Source organism: Neofelis nebulosa, chromosome 17 (genome assembly GCF_028018385.1).
Source record: "Neofelis nebulosa isolate mNeoNeb1 chromosome 17, mNeoNeb1.pri, whole genome shotgun sequence".
NCBI lineage: Eukaryota > Metazoa > Chordata > Mammalia > Carnivora > Felidae > Neofelis > Neofelis nebulosa.
Genome location: NC_080798.1, coordinates 17,996,430 through 18,021,715, shown reverse-complemented (window position 1 = coordinate 18,021,715; position 25,286 = coordinate 17,996,430). Strand labels below are relative to the sequence as shown.

Sequence of the window (25,286 nt, the reverse complement as noted above, 5' to 3'; positions counted from 1 at the left end):
CTTTCTCTCTTCTCTCTGCCCCTCGCCCCACCTCAAAATAAATAAATAAACATTAAAAAAAAAAAGAAATATAAGTCTTAATGGGTTTGTAATATTATATCTTCTGAAGTTATTGAATTTTTATTAACTCGTGCATGTATTCATTTATTTAACACCTATTTGCCCAGGCCCCTGGATGGGTGATAGGTATGTAATAGTGAACAAAACTGCCCTCCTAGAGCTTGGCTCCTAGTGGAGGGAGAAAGGCAATAAATAAGAAAAATAATAACTATGACGTTTCTATTTTCAGAGATAGCTAGCATGTTCCAAAATCTGTGGCAGAGACTGGCTAATTTGTCACTAAAACTGCTTCCCTCTGCTTCTTTGCATACAGCTGGACCACATTTCCCATCGTCCCTTGTAATCAGGTATGTGAGGCAATAACACCAGCAAATGTGTTGTGATGGACCTCCAGGTGTGACCCTGAAAACCTCCCACTTGTGGCCCTCACCTCTTTCAACACCCACCGGTAGAGAGGACTGGGGGCAGGGGCAGGCCGACTAAAGGAGCCCAGAGCTGCCAGATGGGAGGAGCTTCAGTCCCAGGGTGACTCAGGGGCAGAGACCCCCTACTGATTGCATTTACGCTATGGTGTGAAGGAAAGATAGATTGTATCAAGCCACTGAAATTTGGGCTTCTTTGGTTAACAAGAGCTTGTGGGGTGCCTGGGTGGCTCGGTCAGTTAAGTGTCTGACTTCAGCTCAGGTCATGATCTCCCTGTCCAACCTGAGTTCAGGCCCCTTGTCAGGCTCTGTGCTGACAGCTCAGAGCCTGGAGCCTGTTTCAGATTCTGTGACTCCCTCTCTCTCTGCCCCTCCCCCACTCACATTCTGTCTCTCTGTCTCTGAAAAATGAATAAACCTTAAAAAATCTTTTTTAAAATAAACTTTAAAAACATTTTTTAAAAAGCTAGTAATTTGCCTTACCTAATATGTTCCATGAAGCAAAGATTCTGGAAGACTGCAAAAAATGGCTCCAATTTTTCAACCCTCTCTGTCTCCCTGCCTTTCACCATCTGACTTCAAGGCAACTCCCATCAAAGGGTGGAGTCTATTTCCCTGCCCTTGAATCTGAGTAGGTGTTGGGAACTGACATGGTCAACAGAATGAGGAGCAAGGAATAGCAGGACAGTTGCCAGCAATAGCCAACTGATTCAGGCTGCCTGACCAAATAAATCCGGCGGGGGGCGGGGGTGGGGGGGTGGAAATGCCTAGGAGGTCCCCCCACCCTTTCCCCATACAGTTATCATGGACTTCAGCATGCTGATAAAAATTCCAACAAAGCAGCTCATCTAACTTTATTCAAGCCAGCGTTTCCCACGTTTCTTTTCGCAAGGAATCCCTTTACCTTCAAATGACATCCCATGGGTCTTTGTCAAATGTTAGCGGGAGACGGGATTATTTCCAATTTGTTTTTGGTTTTGGTCTGTTTTTTCTGTTATTATTAGAAAATGGTGCCATGAAAATCTCTTTAGTGAAATCTTTTCCCACTTGCTGGATTCTTTCAGAGGCTAAATTCCTAGACGTATAAATGGTGAATTAACAGATACACACATTTTTAGGCTTTGAACTCAGGCTGTCCAATCCTTCTCCAGAAGGGTCATTCCCATTCCCATCCCAACCATGGTGAATGAAATCTCACATTTACCTGAACTCTCCTCAGCTATAGGGAACCACATTTCAAACATCTTTCCTGATTTGACAGGCAAAGGGATGTGTTTCAGTATTTCAAGTGGCAATTATTTGAACATTACTTTTTTTCTATTTGTATTTCTTCTGTGAATTGTCTTTTCCTCTTATTTGCCCATCTTTTGGATATTGGATTTTCATGTTAATTCCACATTGATATATTAATATCTTCATTACAATATGTTAACCATTTGTCAGTTTTGCCTGTCGCGAATATTTTTCTCCAGTATTTGCATAACCTCAATTTTAGTCATGCCCTTTTTGGACACATGGAATATTCAATTCTTTAAACAGTCAAATCCATCAGTCTTTTCCTTGGTGATTTGTTCTCCCATTTTGAAGTTCAGGTAGTCTTTTCCAACCCAGAGTATTAAATATTTATTTCATCTTCAAGACTTTTATTGTGTAATTTTCTTCCCATATTTTACTCTAGTCCATCTGGAATTTATTTTTATTTGTCATGTAAGATGAGGCTCCAAATTGATATCTTCCCCCAAATGGCTGGAATATAAATCCAATTGGTATGACATTATAGTTCTGTTCTATAATACATTCTTGCTTTCTTTATTCTGTCTTTGGCCAGCCATTCCGGTAAGATACCCAGCATGATTGCTAGTTCGTGGAAATCACATTTTAAGTTAGGTGAAGTCTGTGATTTTGTCTGCTTTATCTCTCATGTATCTACAGGACCTAGAACAGAACCTGGTGCACAGCAGTTGAGTATCTCAGTGAATGTCTGGTGAAAGAATAAATGAGGGAATGAATGAATGAAAGAATGAGGGAATGAATGAATGCATACAATATGCCAGCCTTAATCTGGGCAGTGAGTTTATTTATGTTGGGAATAACATCCTGCCCCTTTACTCCATAAGGCCCACAGCAAATAGGAAATAGTTCGCTCAGCCTATATCAGGTAGCTCTTGCTGCATAACAAATTCCCAAAACTAGCGGCTTAAACAGCAACTATGTTATTATTTGCTCACTGCCCTGTGTTTTAAGAATTTGAATTGGACCCAACAGAGATGGTTTGTCTCTGCTCCACATGATGTCAGCTGAGGCTACAGCATCCAAGAAGGCTTCTTTATTCATGTTTCTGGTGTTCCAAGAAAAGCTCAAACGGCCGAGGGACAGCTAGAACAGAGGTCACAGATTCGGGGCTATCAATTCTCGCTATCTGGCTTCCTCAGTTCTCCATGTGGCTTTTCCACGTAATCACTCTGTGTGGCCTTGCCATGTGGTCTCCCCGACAGGGAGCTCAGCGTTCCTGAGTACACGAAAGCAAAAGCTGCCAAGCTCAAGACTGAGGCCAGAACTGGCAGAGGGTGACTTCTGTTACATTCTGTTGGTTAAAACAAGTCACGTGTCCAAGGCAGAGGCAAGGGAGAGGACTGCGGGAGAGCGTGAGCAGTGAGGTATAGTTCTTTGGGAATCTCAGTATAACTGACTTCCACAATCCAGTAAATGGCTCCTTACTGACCTTTCGCAAGGGTCAGGCAAGAAACAGATGCAATGGTGGGCCCCACAGACGCACTCTCCTAAAATGCAGTGAATGTATGGGCCCAGGCCGTTACTGGGCCCTGAGGCAGGTGCCTCTCCCAACCTGAGACAGTACATGCTCAGGAAGGCTTCCAGGGAAGGCTTCCAATAAAGGTAACTACAGACCTGTGTCTTAAGAGTGAGTAGAACACAGTCAGTGGAAGAGCATGTACAAAGGCACATAGGTAAGAAACCACTTGTGGGAATGCAAGCTGGCGCAGCCATTCTGGAAAACAGTATGGAGGTTCCTCAAAAAACTAAAAATAGAACTACCCTATGGCCCAGCAATTGCACTACTAGGTATTTATCCAGGGATACAGGTGTGCTGTTTCGAAGGGACACGTGCACCCCCATGTTTATGGCAGCACTGTCGACAATAGCCAAAGTATGGAAAGAGCCCAAATGTCCATCGATGGATGAATGGATAAAGAAGGTGTGGTATATATATATATATATATATATATATATATACACAATGGAGGATTATTCGGCAATCAAAAAGAAGGAAATCTTGCCATTTGCAACTACGTGGATGGAACTGGAGGGTATTGTGCTAAGCAAAATTAGTCAGAGAAAGACAAAAATCATACGACTTCACTCCTATGAGGACTTTAAGAGACAAAACAGAGGAACATAAGGGAAGGGAAGCAAAAATAATATAAAAACAGGGAGGGGGACAAAACATAAGAGTCTCTTAAATACAGAGAACAAACAGCGTTGCTGGAGGGGTTGAGGGAGGGGGGATGGGCTAAGTGGGTAAGGGGCACTAAGGAATCTCCTCCTGAAATCATTGTTGCGCTAGATGCTAACTAATTTGGATGTCAATTTTAAAAAATAAGAAATAAAACAAGTTAAAAAAAAAACTACTTGGTGACTACTTCAACCAACAGACAGCAGGAGAAGTGATGCTGTGTGACTTCAGAAGCTGAGTCAGAAAATGCTAAGCAGTTTCTTTCTGGATCTTTTGCGACACATGCTCTGGGAGAAGCCAGCCACCATGTAAGATTGCCATGCTGGAGTGGCCATGTGTATTTGCTCTGGTCAGCAGCCCACTGACCTCTCATCTGACGGTCAGCAACATTGCCAGCTATGTGAGTGAGCCACCTGGGACACCAGGCCCGTCGCGTTTTCAAATGACTCCAGCCCACTCAACATCTGAGTTCAACCACACGATGGACACCACGTAAGCACAGCCCCGCTGAGCCCTTCTTGAATAACTGATCCATAAAGTCAGAGGAAAAAGAAAATGGTTGACTTAAGCTGCTTAGTTTTTGGATAACGTGTTATGCAGCAAAAGATAACTGAAACACTGGGGTCGCAAATTCCAGCCTAACCCTAGTCCTACCTATAGACCTATAATGTGACTCAGTGAGGTGGGGACACCACGGCATGGTGGGGACCCTGGTTTGTCCGGGACCCCGTGCTGTACTGCTCTAGGCTGTATTTGCCCCCAGACCTGTTCCTCATCCTCCCCTTTCTGCCTGCATCCCAGGCCACAGTTTCCAGCCTCTCCCTTTATCTGGATTTACCTAGGGTTCTGCCAACAGGAAGCAGTGGCAGGAGCCCAGCGAGTGGGAGCAGCAGGCCAAGGCAATTCTTCCCTCTCCCTGTGGTTGTGCCTCCCCACAGCTCCAGCCAGCTAGACAATCCTTCTGGGTCTCCAGCTTCTATGAGGTGACTTTGTCTCTGGGTCTGATGATGGTAACTCCTTCCTTTGTTCCTCCAGCCTGGAGTGACAGTGGCTTCCCACTGCTGCTAATTTCTGATTGCTTCACTGGCTCCTACTTGGCCCCTTAGCTCCTCCATCTGGTGCATAACCACCTCCATGTGTTAACGTCTCTCTTTTCTAATATCTGTATCTCCATCAGCTAAACCTTCATAGGTTTAGCAGCTCCAGCCTACTGTGCCCAAGGAGAAAAATGGCCTCCGGGGGTGCCTAGGTAGCTTAGTCAGTTAAGTGTCCAACTCTTGACCTCAGCTCAGGTCATGATCTCACAGTTCATGAGATCGAGGCCCACATCAGGCTCTGTGCTGATAGCACAGAGCCTACTCGGGATTCTCTCTCTCCCTCTCCCTCTGCTCCCCCTCAAAATAAATAAATAAAACATATAAATAAACATAAAAAAATAAAAGTGGGCTCCAAGTTGTCAGATATCCCAACAAGGCAGAAGGCAGAAATCAGGAGGGTCATCGGGGTGTTCCTATTTTTCAAACACTGTGGACGCCAATGGTCCTCTGACTTCAGAGTAGGTAGAAGCCACAAGAGAGACTGAGGAGGAGCACTTCCTAGGTCAGTGAACAGACCTATCTTGAGGACCTACTATGTGCAGGTAGGAGCCGGGGACAAAGTGGTAAGCAAGAGAGGTGAATCCCTGCCCTTGTATGCTTACGACATTTAGTAGAGGAGACAAACAAATGAAGAAGACGAAGAACAATGTGTGTAACATGCCATGCAGAAGGAGAGGTGGGTGATATGTGAATGTGGGCGTCGGGGAGTCAGGCTTCAGTTGGAGTGACACAAGGACAGCATTGAGATGGGGCATCTGAACTGAGAGACCTGAAGGACAAGAGAGCTAGACCTACACTACAAAGATCTGGGAGAACTCTATTCCCAGAAGAGGGGATGGCCATCACAAAGGCCCCGAGCCAGGAAAGAGCTGGGAGTGTGTGAGAACAGCGAGAAGAGATGGCTGGGGCCGAAAGAGTGAAAGGGAAGTTGGAGGACAATGTGAGGTTGAGGAGGCTGCAGAGGTCACGTGACGGAGGGCTGCAGCAGCCACAGGAAGGAGCTCCGGAGTTTACAGTAAGTGCAACGAGAAGCCATTGGAAGGTTTTACGCAGAGAAGTAATACGATCTGATTTATGGTTTTGAAAGACACCCCTTGCCCCTCCCCTCAAGCCGTGGTGAGAGGACTACAAGTAGGACACAAGATTAGAGGCAGGTTTGTTAGCAATTGTGGTGGTCCATTTGGTGCCGAATGGGGCTCAGACCAGGGTGTTAACAGTGGAGGGGCGAGAAGTGGGTGGGTTTGGGAGAGTACTGCATCACAGAAAGCAGAAGGGGAGTTTTCAGACGGGATTGGTCTGAAAGACTTGTTAAAATGCAGACAGCTGGGTCCTATATCCCCAGGGATTCCAGTTCAGTGGGTCTGGGCAGCAGAGAATTTGCAATTGTAACAAGTTATCATGCGCTGTTGCTGCTGCTACTGACCCAAAGATCACATTTTGAAAATCACTAGGTTGAAAACAATGCTAATAGAAATATAATGTAATATGTTTCTAATAGATTTATTTCTAAATATATTTCTAATAGAAATATAATGTATATAATAACATGTGTTATTTAAAAAACTCTAGTAGCCACATTTCAAAAGAAAAGTGAAAGTATTTTGATAAAATATTTCAATCATATATTTTATTATTAATATATCCCAAATACTATAGTTTCAATACATTATCAATGTCTTTAAAATTCTCAAGACATTTTACATTCTTTTTCTTTTTTTTTCTTTCTTTTTTTTTTTTTTTTTGTAGTAAATCTTTGAAATCCCAGTATGTATTTTATACTTAGAGCACATCTCAATTAGGACTAGCTAGCCCACTATGTGGCTAGTGCCTACTAATACTGGCCAGGACAGGATAGGCCCATCATGGCAGGATCATTGAGTTAAAGATAGAGAAGTGACTCTTGAGTTTGGCAATAGGGAAGAGCTTTAGCAACACAAAACTATTGGGGGTTTGTGTGTGTGTGAAACAGAGGGAAAGAGATGAAGGGGAGAGCATGTAGACACTTCCCTCTTACAGTTTGGCTGTGTTTTTATAATGGATGGGTCAGGCTGACAACTCTCAAACCCAACATTGGATATTAATATCACACGCAAAGAAACATCCAGACATTATTATTATTATGTGCCTCCTGATCGAAGAACTCAACATCACCCATGAAGCCTACTTACCTCCAAATTAAACCTGAATCTGGGGGTGCCTGGGTGACTCAGTCGGTTTAGCAACCAACTTCGGCTCAGGTCATGATCTCACGGTTCATGAGTCCAAGCCCTGCTTCGGGCTCTGTGCTTACAGCTCAGAGCCTGGAGTCTGCTTTGAATTCTGTGTCTCCCTCTCTCTCTCCCCCTCCCCTGATTACGCTCTGTCTCTCTCTCTCTCTCTCTCTCTCTCTCTCTCTTAAAAACAAATAAACATTTTTTAAAAATCAAAAAACAAAACACAAAACACCTGAATCTGACGCAGCCTCTACATCTGTTTGCAGGACATACAGGAGACAGAAGAACATAACGAAGGACACCAAGTGCAACCAGCCAAATCAGACAGGTACCTTTGTGAGAGGTACCAACAAAATGCAATGCACAGATCCTGTTTGGATTCTGATCTGAACCAGTCAACAGTTAAGACATTTATAAGACAATCAGGGAAATCTGGAGACAGGTTGGATACTGAATAAAATTAAGAAATTATTTGTTTTTAGGTGTGATAAAGGTGTTATTTTTTTGAAAGAACCTTGTGTTTTAGAGATACATATAAAAGTATTTGTGGATGAAATATGCTGTCCGGGATTTGCTTTACACTAATTCTGCAGGGAGGGAGGCAGAAAAAATAAAACGGAATTGGCCATACGTTGATAATTGCTGAAGAAAGGTGCTGGGTACCTGGAGGGTCATTACCCCATTCTTCCCGCGTGCACGGTTGAACATTACCATAATAGGGTGGGGTTTTTGTTGTTTATTTTGTTTGTTTTTTAAAGGAGGGAGAGGGGGTAACTGTGAAGGAAAAGAGAGAAAAGAAGGGGAAGGGATTGTTTTCTTTTAAGACTGAAGCGCCATGAACAGTCTCGAGAGCCGGCAAGGGTTAGGGGAGATTCAGGAGAGCCGCAGGCGGCTGAGCTGGCTCCAGAGCATACACAGCGGCGGGGGTCTGGTCTCGCAGTTCCCTGAGTAGGGGATTGCGCAGCACCCCACGCCCCCACGCCGTTGCTTTAAAGCGGCGGCGACTCCCGGGACTGAACAGCTGCTGCCCCTACCCACCCGCTAAGGTCCATCTGGCTAGACCAACCGCCCGCGCCGGCGCAGCATTTCCTCCACGGGGCGCGGGCCTCCGTTCCGCCACCCCACAATTCCCCGCGCCGCTCCGGAGGCGCGCTCTCGGTGGGGGTGAGGTCTCACCCCCCCAGATTTGAGCAAGGTGAGGCAGAGGGTGTCGCGTGGCCTTCTGGGAAATGCAGTTTACTTCCCTGGCTGGAACCACCGCTTAAACCACCCACGAGACTACGTGCCCCACAATGCGCCGCGCGCGCAGCGGCTGAGCGGTGTGTTGCTGCCCCCTAATGGCGACTGAGGGGTTGTGTCCCGACCTGGGAATAGTGCTGAGAGGAGCAGCAGCGGGGACGGGACTTGGGGACTCGGGGTTGCCCTGGGAACCTCTGGGAAGCCCATCCAGATGGTGAGGCTTCCAGACATGGGCCAAGGAAGAGTGGTGGTGGTGAAGAAGTTGGAGGTAGGGGCCACTATGAAGATTAAATGAAATCAGGACAGTAACTGTTGGCTCTATATTATCGTTATCATTATTACAGCTAGTACTTATAGAGTAAACACATCTGTGCCAGGCACTGCTCCCAGCTTCTTACATGAATTATCTTATTTAATCCTCCCAACAGCCATATGAGGTGCTATCAGCCAGCCCGCCTCTTGAAGGAATGAATGAAGAATGAAGTTGAGGCCCAAAGAAGGGAATAATTTGCCCATAGTCAATTCAACTGGTCTGTAACAGACCTGGGATTTGAACTTAGACTGTCAGGCTTCAGAGTCAGTACTTCTCTTCCCCAAGACTGCAACACCCTCTGATCATTCAGTTAAATTATCCCAAGATACTAATTAGCACATGAATCAACTCAAAATGGCTATTAGCATGTGGATCTTTTTGAGTTGGTGATTGTTGGTTAGTGTTCCTGCCCAAGTTTGTGATTTAGCCCTGCTCCAGGACAGAGTTTACAGTCAGCATAGATTTACAGTTTGCACATGAATCAGCACAGGTTTGTGTTCACAGAGATCGGATTTCTGATTAGCACTTGAATCAACAGTGGTTTGTGTTAGGAGCTGGAATCATTAGGTTAATGATTAGCACACATATCTGCAGATAATAGATAGATAGATCACACAGATAATACAGGGATTATGTTCAAAACTATGTACCCCCTTCTGGTCCAGGTGACTTCGTCCTCAAATGTTGCCCTCATCCCTTCACTGAGCCTCCACTCCCAACCCCACCATCACACACAGGCAGGCAGACCTGGTGATTTCTTTGTCCCTTCCTTCTCCCCAATCTTGTTCATAATGGAATATCACAGCGACAAACACAGGTCCAGATACTACCTGTTCTCTTTCTGCCTTATGAGGAGACAAAATTCCAAAGCCTGGACTGTGCCTGATTCACAGGTGCGTTCCCAGCACTGGGCCTGGCACATAGTGAGGGCTCAATAAATGCTTGGGGGGAAAAAAGTGTTGGACACTCACTATCATCTTTCGGCACTGACCTAGAGATTTATCAAATCAAGCCAGATTCACTTTGCCCTCAAAGGAGTCAAATTTGTGATCACCCACCCCAAAGGCCGGGACCAGGGTAGGTGGGTGGGTGGTCAGCGTGTGGCTGAGACGTCTCCCTGGAGCAGGATTCGGTGTAGTGAATAGGAGATCCCACAGCCTCTTCCTGCTGCTTCCCCCTGAGGTTGTGGATCTGGTGGTCGTTGATGTTGGGTCCATTATCATCCATACACTCTGCATAACTACGATGGCAGGAAGCTGCCCAGCCTGGGGATATGTTCTCAACCCTCCTTGCATCTGGGGTGGCTATGTGATTAGTTCTCTCCAATAAAATACGGGCAGAAGGGAGGTTTATAGAGGGTCACTTCTGGGCCAAGCTTTTTAAGAAGCTGGTGAAACTTCTTTACCCTCTCTCCTCCCATTTGCCAGGTGGAAGCAGATAATTTGGAGCCCCAGGAAATGATGGAGGCACAAGATTAACCAGTCTGCTGTGTGAGTCACCAGATGGAGGACAGATGCCAACCAAGCAGGACACCTGTGGCAAGAAATCAACTATTGTATGAAGTCACTGAAATCAAGGGAGTTCTTTGTTACAGTAGCTGACATTACACTTACTGATACTCCGACCCTTCCTCTCTGGGCCCCTGATATCAATAAACCTTGAGCACCCCCTGTCATTCTGTGAAATGAAACTCTAATCCCCAATTGTGGTGTTCAGGCTTTCACATAGCGTTTTCATACAGTGGCCCACTGGCTATATGTTTAAAACTCATCGGTATATTCCACTCCATTCTTTGCCCAAATATAAACTTGTCCCCATATTCTTATGGAAGTCTTCTTCCACGTTGACAGGTAGAAGTCATTAAAGCAGACCCTGAGCCTCACGTTAGGTCTTCCACCATAGCTAAGCAGAACCTCATACACAGGATCTTGTGGTTGCCCTGTAGAAGTCAGTGCTTGCCTGGAACCCATCAGTCTGATTTACGGTGGTGGTTAGTGTATATGTTTGGGAGGGTGGGAAGTATGCACTCGTCTTCTTGCCCCTCTCTTTTGACCCATCCGTATGGAAATGCACCTTCCGACCTAATCTTTAAAGCCAGTTCCTAGTCTGGGGCATCTGGGTGGCTCCGTCTGTTAAGCATCTGACTCTTGATTTCAGCTCAGGTCATGATCTTGTAGTTTGTGGGTTCAAGCCCCACATCAGGCTCTGTGCTGATGGTGCAGAGCCTGTCTGGGATCCTCTCTCCCTCTCTCTCTGCCCTGCGCTCATGCTCTCTCTCTTTCTCTCAAAATAAATAAATAAACTTAAAAAAAATAAAATGAATTCCCAGTCCTCAGTATCAATTCATGTGCTAATTACAAAGCTGAGCTAATTCCAATGAACCCCACTGGCTAGGCTTGGGTTGGCAGGGACTAGTTGAGGATAAGGGGGACACCACCTCCATCCATGATTGCTCAAACAACCTCCAACTTGAAGAGGGCCTAAGTTTATTTATAAAGTGATTTTTTACCAGACTTAATTGATTTGAATACCTTATAGGTATTTGATACGACTTTCTGAATGTTTCTTGTGTATATATGTGGGAATGTGGCTCACACATGCATGCAAGAGAGAATCTGTGCAGAATGTGTTTTTACACATATGATCTCTCACATGTCTGAGTGTGAGTCTGTGCATGTGTCTGTCCCCTATATTTGAACAGGAAGCCAGGTGTATATGTGTTCCATGCGCCTGCTGTATCTGTGTTCTGGTGAGCCTCTGAGTACGTGATGTGCATGTGTGAATATGGATGTGTCCCCCGTGTGTATTTGTGTATATTCAGGCAAATTCTGTGCATGCATATGAGCAGTCCTCTTCCCCCAAGGCCCCCTCAGCTCTCAGGCAGTTTAACCTCATTCTTCCTGCTGTGGCTGTTTCCGCTGCTTTTGTCCCCTTCTCCAGATGTTGTAATTAAGTAAATGCGGCAGTTAAGTGGAACCCCCAAAACACCATCCCATCAGGATACCCTTGCAGGAGCTAATGAGGGGTTACAGCACATGCAGACACATGCACGGTACTACTCGGGCATTGCAGGGACCCCCCAGACTGCACATGCTATAGAATGAGGGCACACAAGTAATATAGAGGTCCCTTTGCCCACCTACTCTGTTCATACTCATCCTTCAGGTCTCAGCATAAAGGTCCCCTCTCCAGGAAGCCTCCCTAACTGGGGCCCAGGGGGTGGGGGTGCCTAAAGGGTTGGATTCTGCCTCTGGGGCCCCACACCTTTCTGCTTCCCCCGTCAGGAGCCCTGACCACTCTGGCCTGTGCTTTGCCATCAAAGTATTACTTTGCCCTGTGCTTCCCCTGTCACACCCTGGCCACTGTGGCCTGGGCCTCTGACATGACAGTCCCAGTCTGTCTAGCCCAAGCTTCTCCTAGCACAGCCCTGACCACGCTGGGCTGTCTGGAGATGTGTCTTTTTCCTTTTGAAATTTGAGCTCAATGAAAGCAAGACCTGACACTGCCTTGGTCACACTTCTGCTGCCGTGTCATTTAGCACACAACCATGCCCAGAAATCTACAGTAAATGTTGAACCGGCATCTCTGCCTCTGCCCCTCTCTGCTCCCAAACCCCTCTTTATGTCTCTAAATATGTTGGTTTCTCTGGCACACACTTAAAATGCTAAGTCCCCTCAGTCCACTAGGTTTCGGCACAGCTGTGGTGGACAGCTCCATGCAGGTTGCAGAGCTCCCCGGTTTAACCCAGCGGTTCTCACAGTGTGGTCCCTGGACCAGCAGCATTAGCATCACTTGGGAACTTGTTAGAAATGCAAACGTTTGACCCCGCCTAGACGTATCAAATCAGAAACTCTGGGACTGGGGCCTGGAGATCTATTGTTAAGTTCAAGGTGATCCCAAAACAACTACAATGTTGAGGACCAACGGGTTATTTCATGCAGGGCATCCCTCTCTGCTTTTCTGTCTCAGATCTCAGATGGCTCTCAGTACCACTCTCTCCCACCAAAGACACAACTATTACCCAAAGGGGTAACAACTGGTGGATAAATGCAGCAGGAAGAAATCTTGCAGGGGGTAATAAAAGAGGGGGAACCATCATTTTGATGTGTTCTGCAAGATTCCTTAATGTTCCCCAGCTGAAGTAAGCCCCAGTTGCCCAGAGCGGTAACCTGTTCTTCACCTGCAGCCTCTATTTCTTCATCCTCTGCCTCGTTCTCCCCCAATCCCCTGCCCATTTCCCCCAAATCATCCAGTTCCACTGAACTCTAATTCCAGCGTGCTCTCGGATTGTCCTCCGGCATTTCCCTGTATCTCCCCCACCTCCACCACTTCTGTAGTGTCTCTGAGACTTCTACATCCTCTTTTTGAGTGTCTGAGTAACCAATATCCACTATGCTGGCCCAGGAGCACTGATGAACTTTGCTAATGATCTGGAAAGGCGGGCCCTAGAGCTGAGTTAATTTTAGCTGCAGTTTTTCAATACACATGAGTGGAAGGAGCCAAAAGTCTGTTCTGAAACCTTCAGCAGAGCTAGGGATGCCCGGGTGGATGTGCATCGATGTTCCTGCCCCCAACGAGGTTGCTTTACTCATCTACTCAGAAGGGAGATCCCCAGGGGTGGTTTGTGACCATTCAGGTTCCCCTAGGGTTAGGGCCATGACCAAAGGCCAAGACTGTGTTCCCTTCAGACCAGGGGTCCCAAAGATCAGGTCCTCCATGTTGCTATCACCAAGTTCCCAGGGCAGGCATGCAGGCCACCACCCACATCTGTCCTCCTGCAATAACATGTGCCGGGAGACGTGTGGAACGCCCCACCCTTCCCTCCACTATCTTCTCATAATAGTCTGGACAGGCAGGCCCCACACCTGGTGAGTCATGTGTTAGTACATTTCTAGCAGAGTCCTCTGTGGGGCAGTGAACCTGAGTCAGGGAGAGGGGAAGGCAGTGGACACTTTTCTGGGTCAACCTGTCCAGCCCCCTGCCTCTGTCCCATTTCCTGTCTTTTTCTTCCTCCATGGGATATCTGCCCAGTGTGTCTTTAGGTCTAAGCTATAACTCCAGAGGGCACAAGGTAGGGGAGCCAAGTTTTCCCCTTGCAGCCAGGGCAAGGAGGCTTGGGAAGGAGCAGTTTCTTCTCTGGCCTGAAAGATCAGGCTTGTTGCTGAACAGGGTCCAAGTAAGGAAATGCCACCCAGGAAAGGACATCCCAGGGAGGTGGTGCTGAGACAAGGGGACAGGAGAGAGGCTTGGGGGCCCAAGGCTTTGGGATGTAAGGCAGATCCGGGGCTATGAATAAGAACTGGACACATACACACACACACACACACACACACACACACACACACACACATACCCATCCTCACAGTTGAGTTGCCCCAGTTCAGTATCTGCTACCCCCTCCCACTTACCCCCTCCACCCACCCATGTCTCATGTCTCTGTCTCTTTGACTTTTTCTACGTCTCTGTCTTCGTCTCTGTCTTGTCCTTGTCTATTTCACGGTCTCTGTGTATTTCCCTCTCTCTTTGAATATGTGTATCCTTCCATCTCTCTATCTGCCTCTCTCATTGTACTCCTGTCTCTCAGTCTAAGCCTGCTTATCTTTTTGTCTCTGTCTCTCTCAATCTGTGTGTCTCCTTGTCTCAGTCTCTGTGTCTCTCTCTGTGTCTCTCTGTATCCAAGGATTTTTTTCTTGCTCCCAAGCAACGCCAGGGCGACTCCATGGGAAGTGGGGCTGGAGGCGCGCCTTTGCGAGAGGGGGCTGCCTACACCTTTAAGCGCGGGCACGCGCAGGGCCTGCGCCTTTAAGCGCGGGCGCGCGCGAGGCCCTAGGTTCCCGGCGAGGAGGCCGCGGGAGCGCCCGGACCCGGCTTGCCTGCCCGGCCCCCGCCCGGCCCCCGCCCCGGCCCCGGCGGGGGAGGGGTCTCTGAACGCGGCCCCTCCCCCCTGCGCCCCCACCTGCGCTGCAGTGCCTCCACCCCGCGTGTCCCAGTCTGTCCGTCTGTCCTCGCCCAGGCCTCGCCCCACCCCGGCCCCCGGGGCTGCCTTGCCGCCCTCCCCACCGCATCCGCCCCCCTCCCTCCGGGCCAGTCCCCGCCGCAGCCCGGGAAGCAAGCCTGGACCACGCTGCCCCAAACCCAGGGCCGGCACCCCGACATCGGGGGCCTGCACCCCGAGATCGGATCCAGAGATCTGGAAACCTGAGCCTGAGACCCTGATCTGGGGCTGGGACCCCAAGACCTGGAGCCTGAACACCTAATATCCGGGGCTGGAATCTCAACTTCAGTCTCTGGAACCCCAAGACTTGGAATATGGACCCCAAATTTTGGAGTCTGAACCTCAAGACTTTGCATCTAAAACCCCAAATCTGAAGCTGAACTCTGAATTCTGTGCCTGGGACCTTGAATCTGGGATCAGATTCCCATACCTATACTCTGGAACCCGCTATTTGGGACCTGAACTCTGAGATTTAGGCCTCAAATTCCAAGATCTGAACCCCGGTATTCCAAGGGGCCTAAACCTGAGTTTGAGCCTGAAGTCCTTGCTGCAAACCCGAATGCTGAAATTGGAGGTCTCTAGACCTCCAAATCTTGACTCAGCACCCCAATATCTGAACCCAGCACCCAAGTATTGGATTCCAGGACTGGGCTTGAGACTCAGACCCTAGACTCTTCATTTGGCTGTTTAGCATCCCAAGACCAGAGCTAGGAGACACTCGCTCTGACCCACCCAAACTGGAGCCTGGGTCTCTAAAATTGGCCCTTAGAAGCCGTGTATTTGGAGATCTAGGACCCCAAGTATCAAGGTCTACAGACTCCATGGCCACAGATCTTGGCTGAGACACAGCACAGTCCCTCTGCAGAGGCCTTGGGGACAGAGAAGGGATGACCAGGCGCCCCCTCCAGAGACCTAGCCCCTGACCTCTTGGAGCCTGAGGACTCTGCTCCCTGGGGGGGGCTTCCAGCTCAGGTAAGGCTATTGGGGGACCCTCATGCGGGGGAGGGACTTGGGAGGAACTCTGTGGCTGGGGGTGGAGGTAAGTGAGGGCTAGGTCCCCCTGGGCACCCTTGGGGTTTCGCCAGGAAACAGACACCCCACCACCACCACCAAGGGTTTGCCTCCAGCTCCTGCGTGCCTCTCTGGACATTTATTTGACCAACATTGCCCCTGTGACCTCTTCCCCAGTTGTTGGCACCTCCAGGTCTCTGATCTCTCACTCTGTTCTCCAGTTTCTTCCCACCATCTGTCTCATCTGTCTCTAGACACCTCTCCTAGCCACTGCTCCTCTCACTGACCATCTCTGTTCACCACTCCTCACTCCGATCATCTTTGACACTTCTGTCCACCGCTTCTCTCTCAGGCCACCTCTGTCCACTGCTTCACTCAGTGACCACCTTTGACATCTCTGCCCGTCGTGCCTCTCTCTAATCATCTTTCACCAGCTCCTCGCTCTTGTCCACCCCTCACTCTAAGCGTTTGCCTGTCTCTGACCATCTTTTGCCATCACTCTTGCCCTCTGCCCACTGCCTACTCTGACTGCCAGTCTATGGCCATTCCAACCATCTCTGGCCCTTACCGACCACCTCTCTTCTCTCTGTCTCTCTTGAGTACTGGAATTCCCTAATCATTTCTAACATCTCTGGCTGCCTTTCCTCTCTGATGACCTCTCCCCGTACTCCTCTTCCTAATCAGCTGTCCTTATCTCCAGCTGTTTCTGACATGTCTGTCCTTTCCTTCTCTCTCTGACTGCCTCTCTGGCTTTTGACCATTTCTGACCATCTCTGATCATCTCTCTTAGATCTCACCACCCCTGACTATGTGCCTTCCTTTGTCCACTTCTCATCTTCTTGACCATCTCTAACCACCTCCCTTCTCTGGTCATGTTTGACTACTTGTAGCCATTCCCACCACCCTGACCACTTCTTCCTTCTGGCCAGCTTTGCCCATCTCTTTGACCACATTTAAAACACTCTGGCTTCCCTTCTGCCCACTCCCCCCCATTGTCTAACTGTCTCTGACCATCTCTAATTACCTCCCTTTCCTCTGACCATTTCTGCTCCCCGTGTCCCTCCATGACACATCCCTCTGAGTCTTTGACCATCTCTTCTGCCTTTTGATGTGTCTGACCACTCCCACTCCTCTCTCTGACCATCTTTGACCCAACTCTTTTGCTCTCAGCCCACTGTGACCTTCTCTCCTGGTCTTGGACCACCCTAATGCCCTCTGGCACCCCTCTTCTGGCCTCAGCCCGCCCTAATGCCTCCCTTCTTCCCTGTAGGCCGCCCCTGCCCGAAATGGCCGTCCTTCCACTGCTCCTCTGCCTGCTGCCGCTGGCCCCCGCCTCGTCTCCATCCCAGCCAGCCGCACCCAGCCCGTGTCCCCGCCGCTGCCGCTGCCAGACACAGTCCCTGCCCCTAAGCGTGCTGTGCCCAGGGGCAGGCCTTCTGTTCGTGCCACCCTCGCTAGACCGCCGGGCAGCCGAGCTGCGCCTGGCGGACAACTTCATCGCGGCCGTGCGCCGCCGGGACCTGGCCAACATGACCGGCCTGCTGCATCTGAGCTTGTCTCGTAACACCATCCGCCACGTGGCAGCTGGCGCCTTTGCCGACCTGCGCGCCCTCCGTGCCCTGCACCTAGATGGGAACCGGCTGACCTCGCTGGGCGAGGGTCAGCTGCGCGGCCTGGTCAACTTGCGCCACCTCATCCTGAGCAACAACCAGCTGGCAGCCCTGGCGGCCGGTGCCCTGGATGACTGCGCCGAGACACTAGAGGATCTCGACCTCTCCTACAACAACCTGGAGCAGCTTCCCTGGGAGGCTTTGGGCCGCCTGGGCAATGTCAACACACTGGGCCTCGACCACAACCTGCTGGCCTCTGTGCCCGCTGGCGCCTTTTCCCGCCTGCACAAGTTGGCACGGCTGGACATGACCTCCAATCGCCTGACCACCATCCCGCCCGACCCACTTTTCTCCCGCCTGCCGCTGCTAGCCAGGCCCCGAGGCTCACCTGCCTCCGCCCTGGTGCTGGCCTTCAGTGGGAACCCGCTCCACTGCAACTGCGAGCTGGTGTGGCTGCGGAGGCTGGCCAGGGAGGATGACCTGGAGGCCTGTGCCTCCCCACCCGCTCTGGGTGGCCGCTACTTCTGGGCTGTGGGCGAGGAGGAATTTGTGTGCGAGCCCCCTGTGGTGACTCACCGCTCGCCACCACTGGCAGTGCCTGCAGGTCGGCCAGCTGCCCTGCGCTGCCGGGCAGTGGGGGACCCTGAGCCCCGTGTGCGTTGGGTGTCACCCCAGGGCCGGCTGGTGGGCAATTCGAGCCGTGCTCGTGCCTTCCCTAATGGGACGTTGGAGCTGCTGGTCACTGAGCCGGGCGATGGTGGCATTTTCACTTGCATTGCGGCCAATGCAGCTGGTGAGGCCACCGCTGCTGTTGAGCTGACCGTGGGCCCCCCGCCACCCCCCCAGCTAGCCAACAGCACCAGTTGTGACCCCCCGCGGGACGGGGATCCTGATGCCCTCACCCCGCCCTCTGCTGCCTCTGCCTCTGCCTCCGCCTCCGCCAAGGCAGCTGACACTGCGCCCCCTACAGACCGTGGTGTCCAGGTGACTGAGCATGGGGCCACAGCTGCTCTTGTCCAGTGGCCAGATCAGCGGCCTATCCCGGGGATCCGCATGTACCAGATCCAGTACAACAGCTCAGCCGATGACATCCTCGTCTACAGGTGCAGGGTCCAGGCAGTGGGTAGCTTGGGTGGCAGACTGAGGTGGGGGGAGGGTTGGAAATACACCCATTGACACCCAGGTTGCTGCACAGCTGAGAAATGAGGCTGAAGGTAAAAGAAATCTGGCAGCAGTGATAAAAAGAAATAAGGCAGCAAAAGTAAATAGTAACAGATGTAAAAAAGAAATCAGGCAACAAGAGTAAAAACTAATCAGGCCAGAAGAGTCCAAAGTTAACGGAGGGAGCCAGGTAGAGGGGTACAGACAAATCAAATATAAAGATAAAGAAAAACTAGTTGTTTCCAGATGACAGGGCTAGATGCAAACCATGCTGTGAGAAGAAAAGGAGATCAAACAGGAAGGTACAGAGTTCACGGGGAAAATGAAATGAGGGGGCCCTGCTGCAAAGGAACTCAGACCAGATTGAAAGGAAAAATGGCGGAGGAGGCTAAATAGGCTTTGGGTTTGTGCAGTGTGAACTCCACATGTTTAGAGTTCTAATGTGACATCTCAATTTTTGATTTTCTAAATCAAATCAAACCTAGTTCAAGCTCCACCTACTAGGTGAACAGGAACATTCACTTTGCCACCGTTGGGGATTCCCGTCTCTATTCAGTTGTTGCAAACAGTAGAAGAAAACCTGGGGCTTATAAGCCCCAAGAAGTGGATCAGTACATCTTCTGCCCCCGAGCCGAGAGCATTTGGAACATCTGCTGTGGCCACATGTGGCCAGTAGTGGTGGCTCTGACACAGATGCTGCTGACACTTCTCACCCAAGCCTAACTTGCATGGATGGCTATGGACGGTTCCCTCTTCCCGCTGCCAGGCTAGGCCAAGGGTGCAGTCCCTGAGGCCTGGCTGTAGAGGATCGGGCTTCCCAGGGCCTGGGGTGTGCACCTTATAAACCCAGTTCCTGGGTCCACTTTCCTTCCCCAGGGGCCCACATCTCAAGAGATCGTCAACTGATTTCCCTTTCAGTCCTGGAAATCTAGTGAGCTATTCTGTTCCTTTTCTCAGACAGCAGCACTCCATGTAGGGAGAGTGGGCTCCATGGAGGGCCCCACACCTGATAATCACACAAATCCTGTCCACCTTGCCTGGCGAGGATGAGACAAGTGCTCTTCTAGATAGCCACCCTCTCGGAGACAATCACAGAGTTCCCTGTAACTCCCTCATTAAAGCAGTTGAGGAATAAAGCAGGTTATACAACAAGTTAAATCTCCCACAGGGTGCTCTGCTGCAAAAGGAAATAAGTAGAGTTGGGTGCTAAGGATAAAAGGAAATGGGAAAGGTAAGGATAAATAAGAACCAGGCAACAGAGATAAGAAGGGAATCAAGAGACAGAGCTGGAAGAAGAAATAAGGCAACAGGGAGAAAAAGAAATCAGCTGTGATGACTGAGGCACATCAGTTTCATGAAAACGGAGTCAGCTGACAGGGCTCACTGGAAAGCAGGCCCTAGATACACCAATAATAATAATAAGGCAATGGGGCTAGGGGGACATTCATTGGCAGGTTAGAAGGAAATCAGGCATCAGCAGCATGGGGGAATCGGGTGGTTAGATGAGAGAATTCTAGCTGTACGCTGGAGGAAAATCAGGCAGTTGGAAAAGGGAAATCAGGCCCAGACTGGAGGAGAGGCAGATGGGAAAGATGGGAAGTTGAGCGAGGGTGTAGAGAGAGACTGGGGGGTGGGACTGGAGGGAAGTTGGGCAGTGAGGCTCCAGTGAAACTGAGCAGCAGAGCAGAGAAGCAGTGGGCAGCAGCCTGGGAGGGAATCTGGGCACTGGGGCTGGAGGGAGATTAAACTGGGGGATTTGAGCAGCAGGTGCCAGGAGCATGAGATGACCCAGAGGTTATCAGTCAGGCAGCTGAAGGGTATCAGATCAAAGGGAATTTGAGCAGTGGTGAGAGGGAACTCGGGGTAGCAGCAGACTGGTGGGAGGGGCAGGGGGAATCCGCCAGACTGCAGGGTTGGGGTAGAGTGCAGGGTGGGTGCCGGGCAGCCAGAGACCTGACCCCTGCCTGCCTGTCCCTCCAGGATGATTCCCGCCGACAGCCGCTCCTTCCTGTTGTCGGACCTGGCATCTGGCCGCACCTATGACCTGTGCGTGCTAGCGGTGTACGAGGACGGCGCCACCGGGCTGACGGCCACACGGCCAGTGGGCTGCTCCCGCTTCTCCACTGAGCCGGCGCTGCGGCCCTGTGGGGCCCCGCACGCACCCTTCCTGGGCGGCACCATGATCATCGCCCTTGGTGGAGTCATCGTGGCCTCGGTACTGGTCTTCATCTTCGTGCTGCTCATGCGCTACAAGGTGCACGGCGGCCAGCCCCCCGGCAAGGCCAAGGCACCTGCACCTGTCAGCAGCGTTTGTTCGCAGACCAACGGCGCCCTGGGCCCCACGCCGGCCCCGCCTGCCCCTGAGCCTGCTGTGCCCAGGGCCCACACCGTGGTCCAGCTGGACTGTGAGCCCTGGAGGCCCAGCCACGAACCCACGGGACCCTAGCCTCGCACCCACCTCTACGGCCCTTCTGGCCCCAGGGGTGGGAGGACCCAGGCACCCTGTGGGACCTGGCCTCAGACTCACCAAATTGCTCACGGTTTTTAAAACTCTGATGGGGAGGGTGTCGGGGGCACCGGGGCACAACAAGAAAGTCCTATTTTTCTAAGCTTGGGCCTAGGCCCTTGCCCTTGTCTCTGTCTGTGGGGTTTGGGGGGGGGGGATTGTGCAGGGGTCTGGAGTTGGGAATGCCTCCTCTGGGGAGAGACCCCTGCTCCATTCTGTCTGAGGTTCCTGGATGAGGCTAAGGATGGTCATCCATTCAGTCAACAGAATTCCCTGAGCGTGCTCCCTGGGCATGCCCTGTGCTGGATGATGCTGCCATGACCCAGACAGCCTCAAGCCCTTCTCAGACAGTGACAGTTTGGAGCGATCCAAGATGCGGTGATGAGGGAAGCCTAGGAGATTACGGGAGCCCAGGAAAGGTGCCTGACTCAGCCCAGGGTGTGGTCAGGGAAGCTTCCTGGAGGAAAGATGAGATCTGAGCATGACCTCCAAAGGAGATAATTAGGCCAAGAAGAAAGGGAAAGCTGTTCCCAGCACAGGGCCCAACACAAGCAAGGACTTAGTAAATGCCAGGCAGTGGAGGTACTGTGGTAGAAACAAGGCAGGAGAGGTGAGCAGAGTCCAGGACCTCCAGGCTGAAGATATCAGACTGGCCTGATAGTATTGGTGATCCATGGAGGATCTATGCAGAGGAGGGACAAGGGCGGGACTGGGCTTTAGGAAGATCTTTCCAGCTGTCATGAGGAGGGTGGACCAGAGGGGAAGACTGAAGCTGGGAGCCTGGGGGAAGCCAAGGCAGGCACCCAGGTGGGTAAGGACAAGTCTGGAGTGGGACAGGGCTGGGGGAAAAGAGTAGGGGGTAGGTGAGAGAGGAAGCTGAATGGATGGGTTATGGAGCTGAAGGGCTTGTGGGGGAGGGAAGTGTCCAGGGTGAGGCCCAGGGCTCTGGCCAGGGGAGGGGACAGTGGAGCCACCTGATACAGAACCAGGAAGGAGGTGCAGGTGTGGGGAAGATGCTGAAGCCAGGGGGGACTTGGTGAATGCGGGGGGTGGGGACAGAGGACGTCCAGGGGGTGGCGGCCAGGAGACCTCGGGACCCTGGTCTGAGGCTGGAGCTGGGAACAGAAAAGAGGCTCTATCATCCGAGATGGGGAATGGGGAATGGAGACCATCAGGGTCATGAGACAGCCTATGGGACTTCCCATATTTAAGGGACAGGGAGAAAAACCTGACAGAGACTAAGCAGGAGCAGCAGATGGAGGGACAGAGTGAAGCAAACCAGGCAAGTCAGACCCAAGTGACAATTGTGTTTAATGATACCAAGGCCACAGTGACCTCAGTGAGAGCAGTGTTAGGGGGCTGGTTGGGCAGGTGCCAGATTCAGCTGATTTGAGAGTAGGAAGTAAGAAAGTGTAATTAGGGAGTGTAGACCCTGTGATTCTGTGGGCCTAAGGCCTGGTCCAGATTGATCTGGACCTTTCAGCCCTATGTCTCTGCAAGGCTGGTCCTCACTCTGTCTTGGGCTGCCCTAGGTCCCTCTCAGGCACCAGACCTGGAGGTTTGGAAGCCCAAACCCTGGGCCTTGGTAACACCAGGCCTCATTGGAGATCCAGGAATGAGATGGGCAGTAAAAGGAATAGTGTTCTCTGGCCCCAGTCCACCTGTGGTGGTGGGTCCAAAGGCAGAGATGGGGGTGGGGGAGAAGGACTTAAGTCCTCTGAGTGTTCTCTGGAGTGATGCTAGTGTGAGGGGCATGGTGAAGAGGGCCCAAGACTGGGCTGGCGATCCGCATGACCTGGTGCACATGACCTCGTCCTCATGGGATAGAACCCTAGATTCTTTAAGTTTTCTTGGTGGGTGTAGGCTTTGAAAATGATCTTCCATTGGCCGTGGGAACAACCTGAGTCCCAGGGACCTGATCTGACTCCCGAGCAGCTCCTCCAGCAGCATAATGAGGTCCTTGTTTGTTACCCTCGGTGGCTGAGGTCAGGTGAAGCCAGCAGGGAGCGTGAGGTGTCTTGGCCAAGGGGGGCCTAGGGAGGGGGAAGATTGGAGATCTAGTGCCAGCTACAAAATACCAGTTGCTGGCATGAGGGGGAGCCAGAGCGCACCATTCCTCAACCCTTTTTTTAAATTTAAACAATTTAGTGTGTGCCTACTCGTGCAGTGTACTGGGAATTCAGTACTGAGAAAATATAGGCACAGGTCCTGACCTCACATATCTCACCATTTGGTGGGGAAACAAATGTTAAATAATCACACAAGCAAGTGTAAAGCCGCTGTGGTGACGGGGAGGGGAGCCTTCAGGAGAGATTCATGGGAACTGTGAGACCCTATAACCAGGAGACCTGACCCAAGAAGAGAGATTGAGAGAGGCTTCCTGGAGGAAGTGACTACTCAGCTGAGATCTGAAGGATGCTCAGGTTGGAGTCAACTACACAGGGGGTGGAAAGGGTACCTCGTGCACATGCTGTTCAGAAGTGTAGGGGCTGAGGGATGCATGGTGAATAAAAGGGACTGAAGTGGGTGCTGAGGTGGGGTGAGGGAAGGATGCTGTGTTGAGGCTGGAAAGTGTGAAGGTGGAGATGATGCAGGACCCTGTAGACTGCTGGGAAGAGTCCAGATTTTCTAAGTGGCATGAGAAGCCATTGGAGGTTTTGAACAGAGTCGTGCCCCCTGATCTTCAGGAAGCTCCAGTGGTAGGTCTATTTGTACACGGGGGACAGAAGTGAAGAAGGGAGCCCAGGGAAGGGGCCACTGTGGTAGTCCAGGCGGAAGGCTGACCCAGATCAGGTTGGGGCCTGAAGTGGATGGACTGGAGAGAGACTTGAGGCTACCTCACCAGAGGCCTCTATCCCCTATACGGAGGAGGACAATGTGGACCCTATCCAATAACCTAGCTCTTAGGCAAGACTGCAGAGACTGGCAGGAAGAGCTGTAGGGCCCTGGTGTCTGATACCAAGGATCCAGCCCTTAGATGAGGAAGCGTGGGAATTAAGAACCTTTTCCAGGTTCAGGTTCCAAGCAGACAGTGGACGTCGGCTCTCCAAGGCAGAGGCTGTGGCTGGTTGGAGGGAATGTGGGCACGAGGAAATGCAGGCCTGGAAGGGGCCACACACCAAGCGGTAGCTAATTACAAGTTTGGAAGACAGGAATGTGGGAAAATATACATGCGGGCAGGCTAGTTCCTCTAGCATGGATCCCTCTGCCTCCGCAAGAGGGTGCCTGGACTATCCCCCAGCACCATGCAGGAACAGTACTACTATGGACAAATGGTCACATGTATCTAGACTTTAAAGTTAAAATGTAGCTTGTCCAACACTGCCCAGCGGGGTGCACCAATTTCCTGAACGTAGGGAGGGCTACTACTCCTTCCGCGGCCCACCCCCTGTGTGGCTTTCAGAATGCCTTGCATATTTTTGAGACCAGGTTCCCTGAAACCAAAGTTCCAGGCTATTGGAGCGTTTTCTTCGAAGTAACTGTAGTCCTGATACCAGGACACTCCCCCGTCTGCATGCTGTCACATTCAACCTATGTGTCTGGGTGTGGCTAATCTAACTTAGGCCCCGAGTGTCTCGGTGTCTGTGATCCCTTCCTTGCCGGGCCTGAGCTAATGCCAGGCTTTCACAGCTCTGTCCATGGGCACATATACGGGAGAGTCAGATAAAGGGATCCTCCGAAAAGGGATGTTTCTCTTCCGGGGTTGAACATGAGCATGGCCTCTGCCTTTGATTCCTCCCTAGTGTCTGTCATGCTTCACAAAAGCAAGGATGGGTGGTCAGTGCTTGGTGTTGCCCAGACCTGTACAGGGTGACGCCGGGAACACGGTGGTGACCAACACAGCCCCACACCCCACCTTCACATAGTTCCAGTCCAGTGGAGGAAATACATCCTCACCAGGCAATGGCATCCCAGGGTGGGGGAGTGCCGGGATGGGGGAAGCACAGGCAAGATTGATTAGGACCTGTCTAAACCCAAAGGACTTTGGGAGCCCAGAATGGGCTCCTTACTGGGCCTGGCATAGGAGGTGGGGAGAGTCTATGATTTCCCGAATGCAGGGCCAGCTTCATAGCAGTATGACCTGTGCAGTCCCATAGCACCTCACATTTAGAAGGGCCCTGTGCTTGGCTGAATGCCCTGCTGTCGCCATCACAAAATTCTTAACAATTTTTGAACAAAGGACTCCA

General features: G+C 50.9%; 1 protein-coding gene and 2 long non-coding RNA genes across 3 annotated transcripts; all 3 read left to right on the top strand.

The window, feature by feature from the left end:
• Nucleotides 1-5,785: 5,785 nt before the first annotated feature.
• On the top strand, nucleotides 5,786-7,741 carry LOC131499510 (uncharacterized). The gene is made up of 2 exons (XR_009255921.1): nucleotides 5,786-6,205; nucleotides 7,531-7,741. It is a non-coding gene; the product is annotated as an uncharacterized LOC131499510 (long non-coding RNA).
• Nucleotides 7,742-8,471: 730 nt separating this feature from the next.
• Nucleotides 8,472-10,491, top strand: LOC131499509 (uncharacterized). Its single transcript, XR_009255920.1, has 2 exons — nucleotides 8,472-8,771; nucleotides 10,244-10,491. It is a non-coding gene; the product is annotated as an uncharacterized LOC131499509 (long non-coding RNA).
• Nucleotides 10,492-14,630: 4,139 nt separating this feature from the next.
• Nucleotides 14,631-21,202, top strand: LRFN3 (leucine rich repeat and fibronectin type III domain containing 3). The gene is made up of 3 exons (XM_058706867.1): nucleotides 14,631-15,783; nucleotides 17,093-18,535; nucleotides 20,574-21,202. The coding sequence occupies exons 2-3, from the start codon at nucleotides 17,109-17,111 to the stop codon at nucleotides 21,037-21,039; spliced, it is 1,893 nt and encodes a 630-aa protein (XP_058562850.1). The 5' UTR covers nucleotides 14,631-15,783; nucleotides 17,093-17,108; the 3' UTR covers nucleotides 21,040-21,202.
• Nucleotides 21,203-25,286: the final 4,084 nt, after the last annotated feature.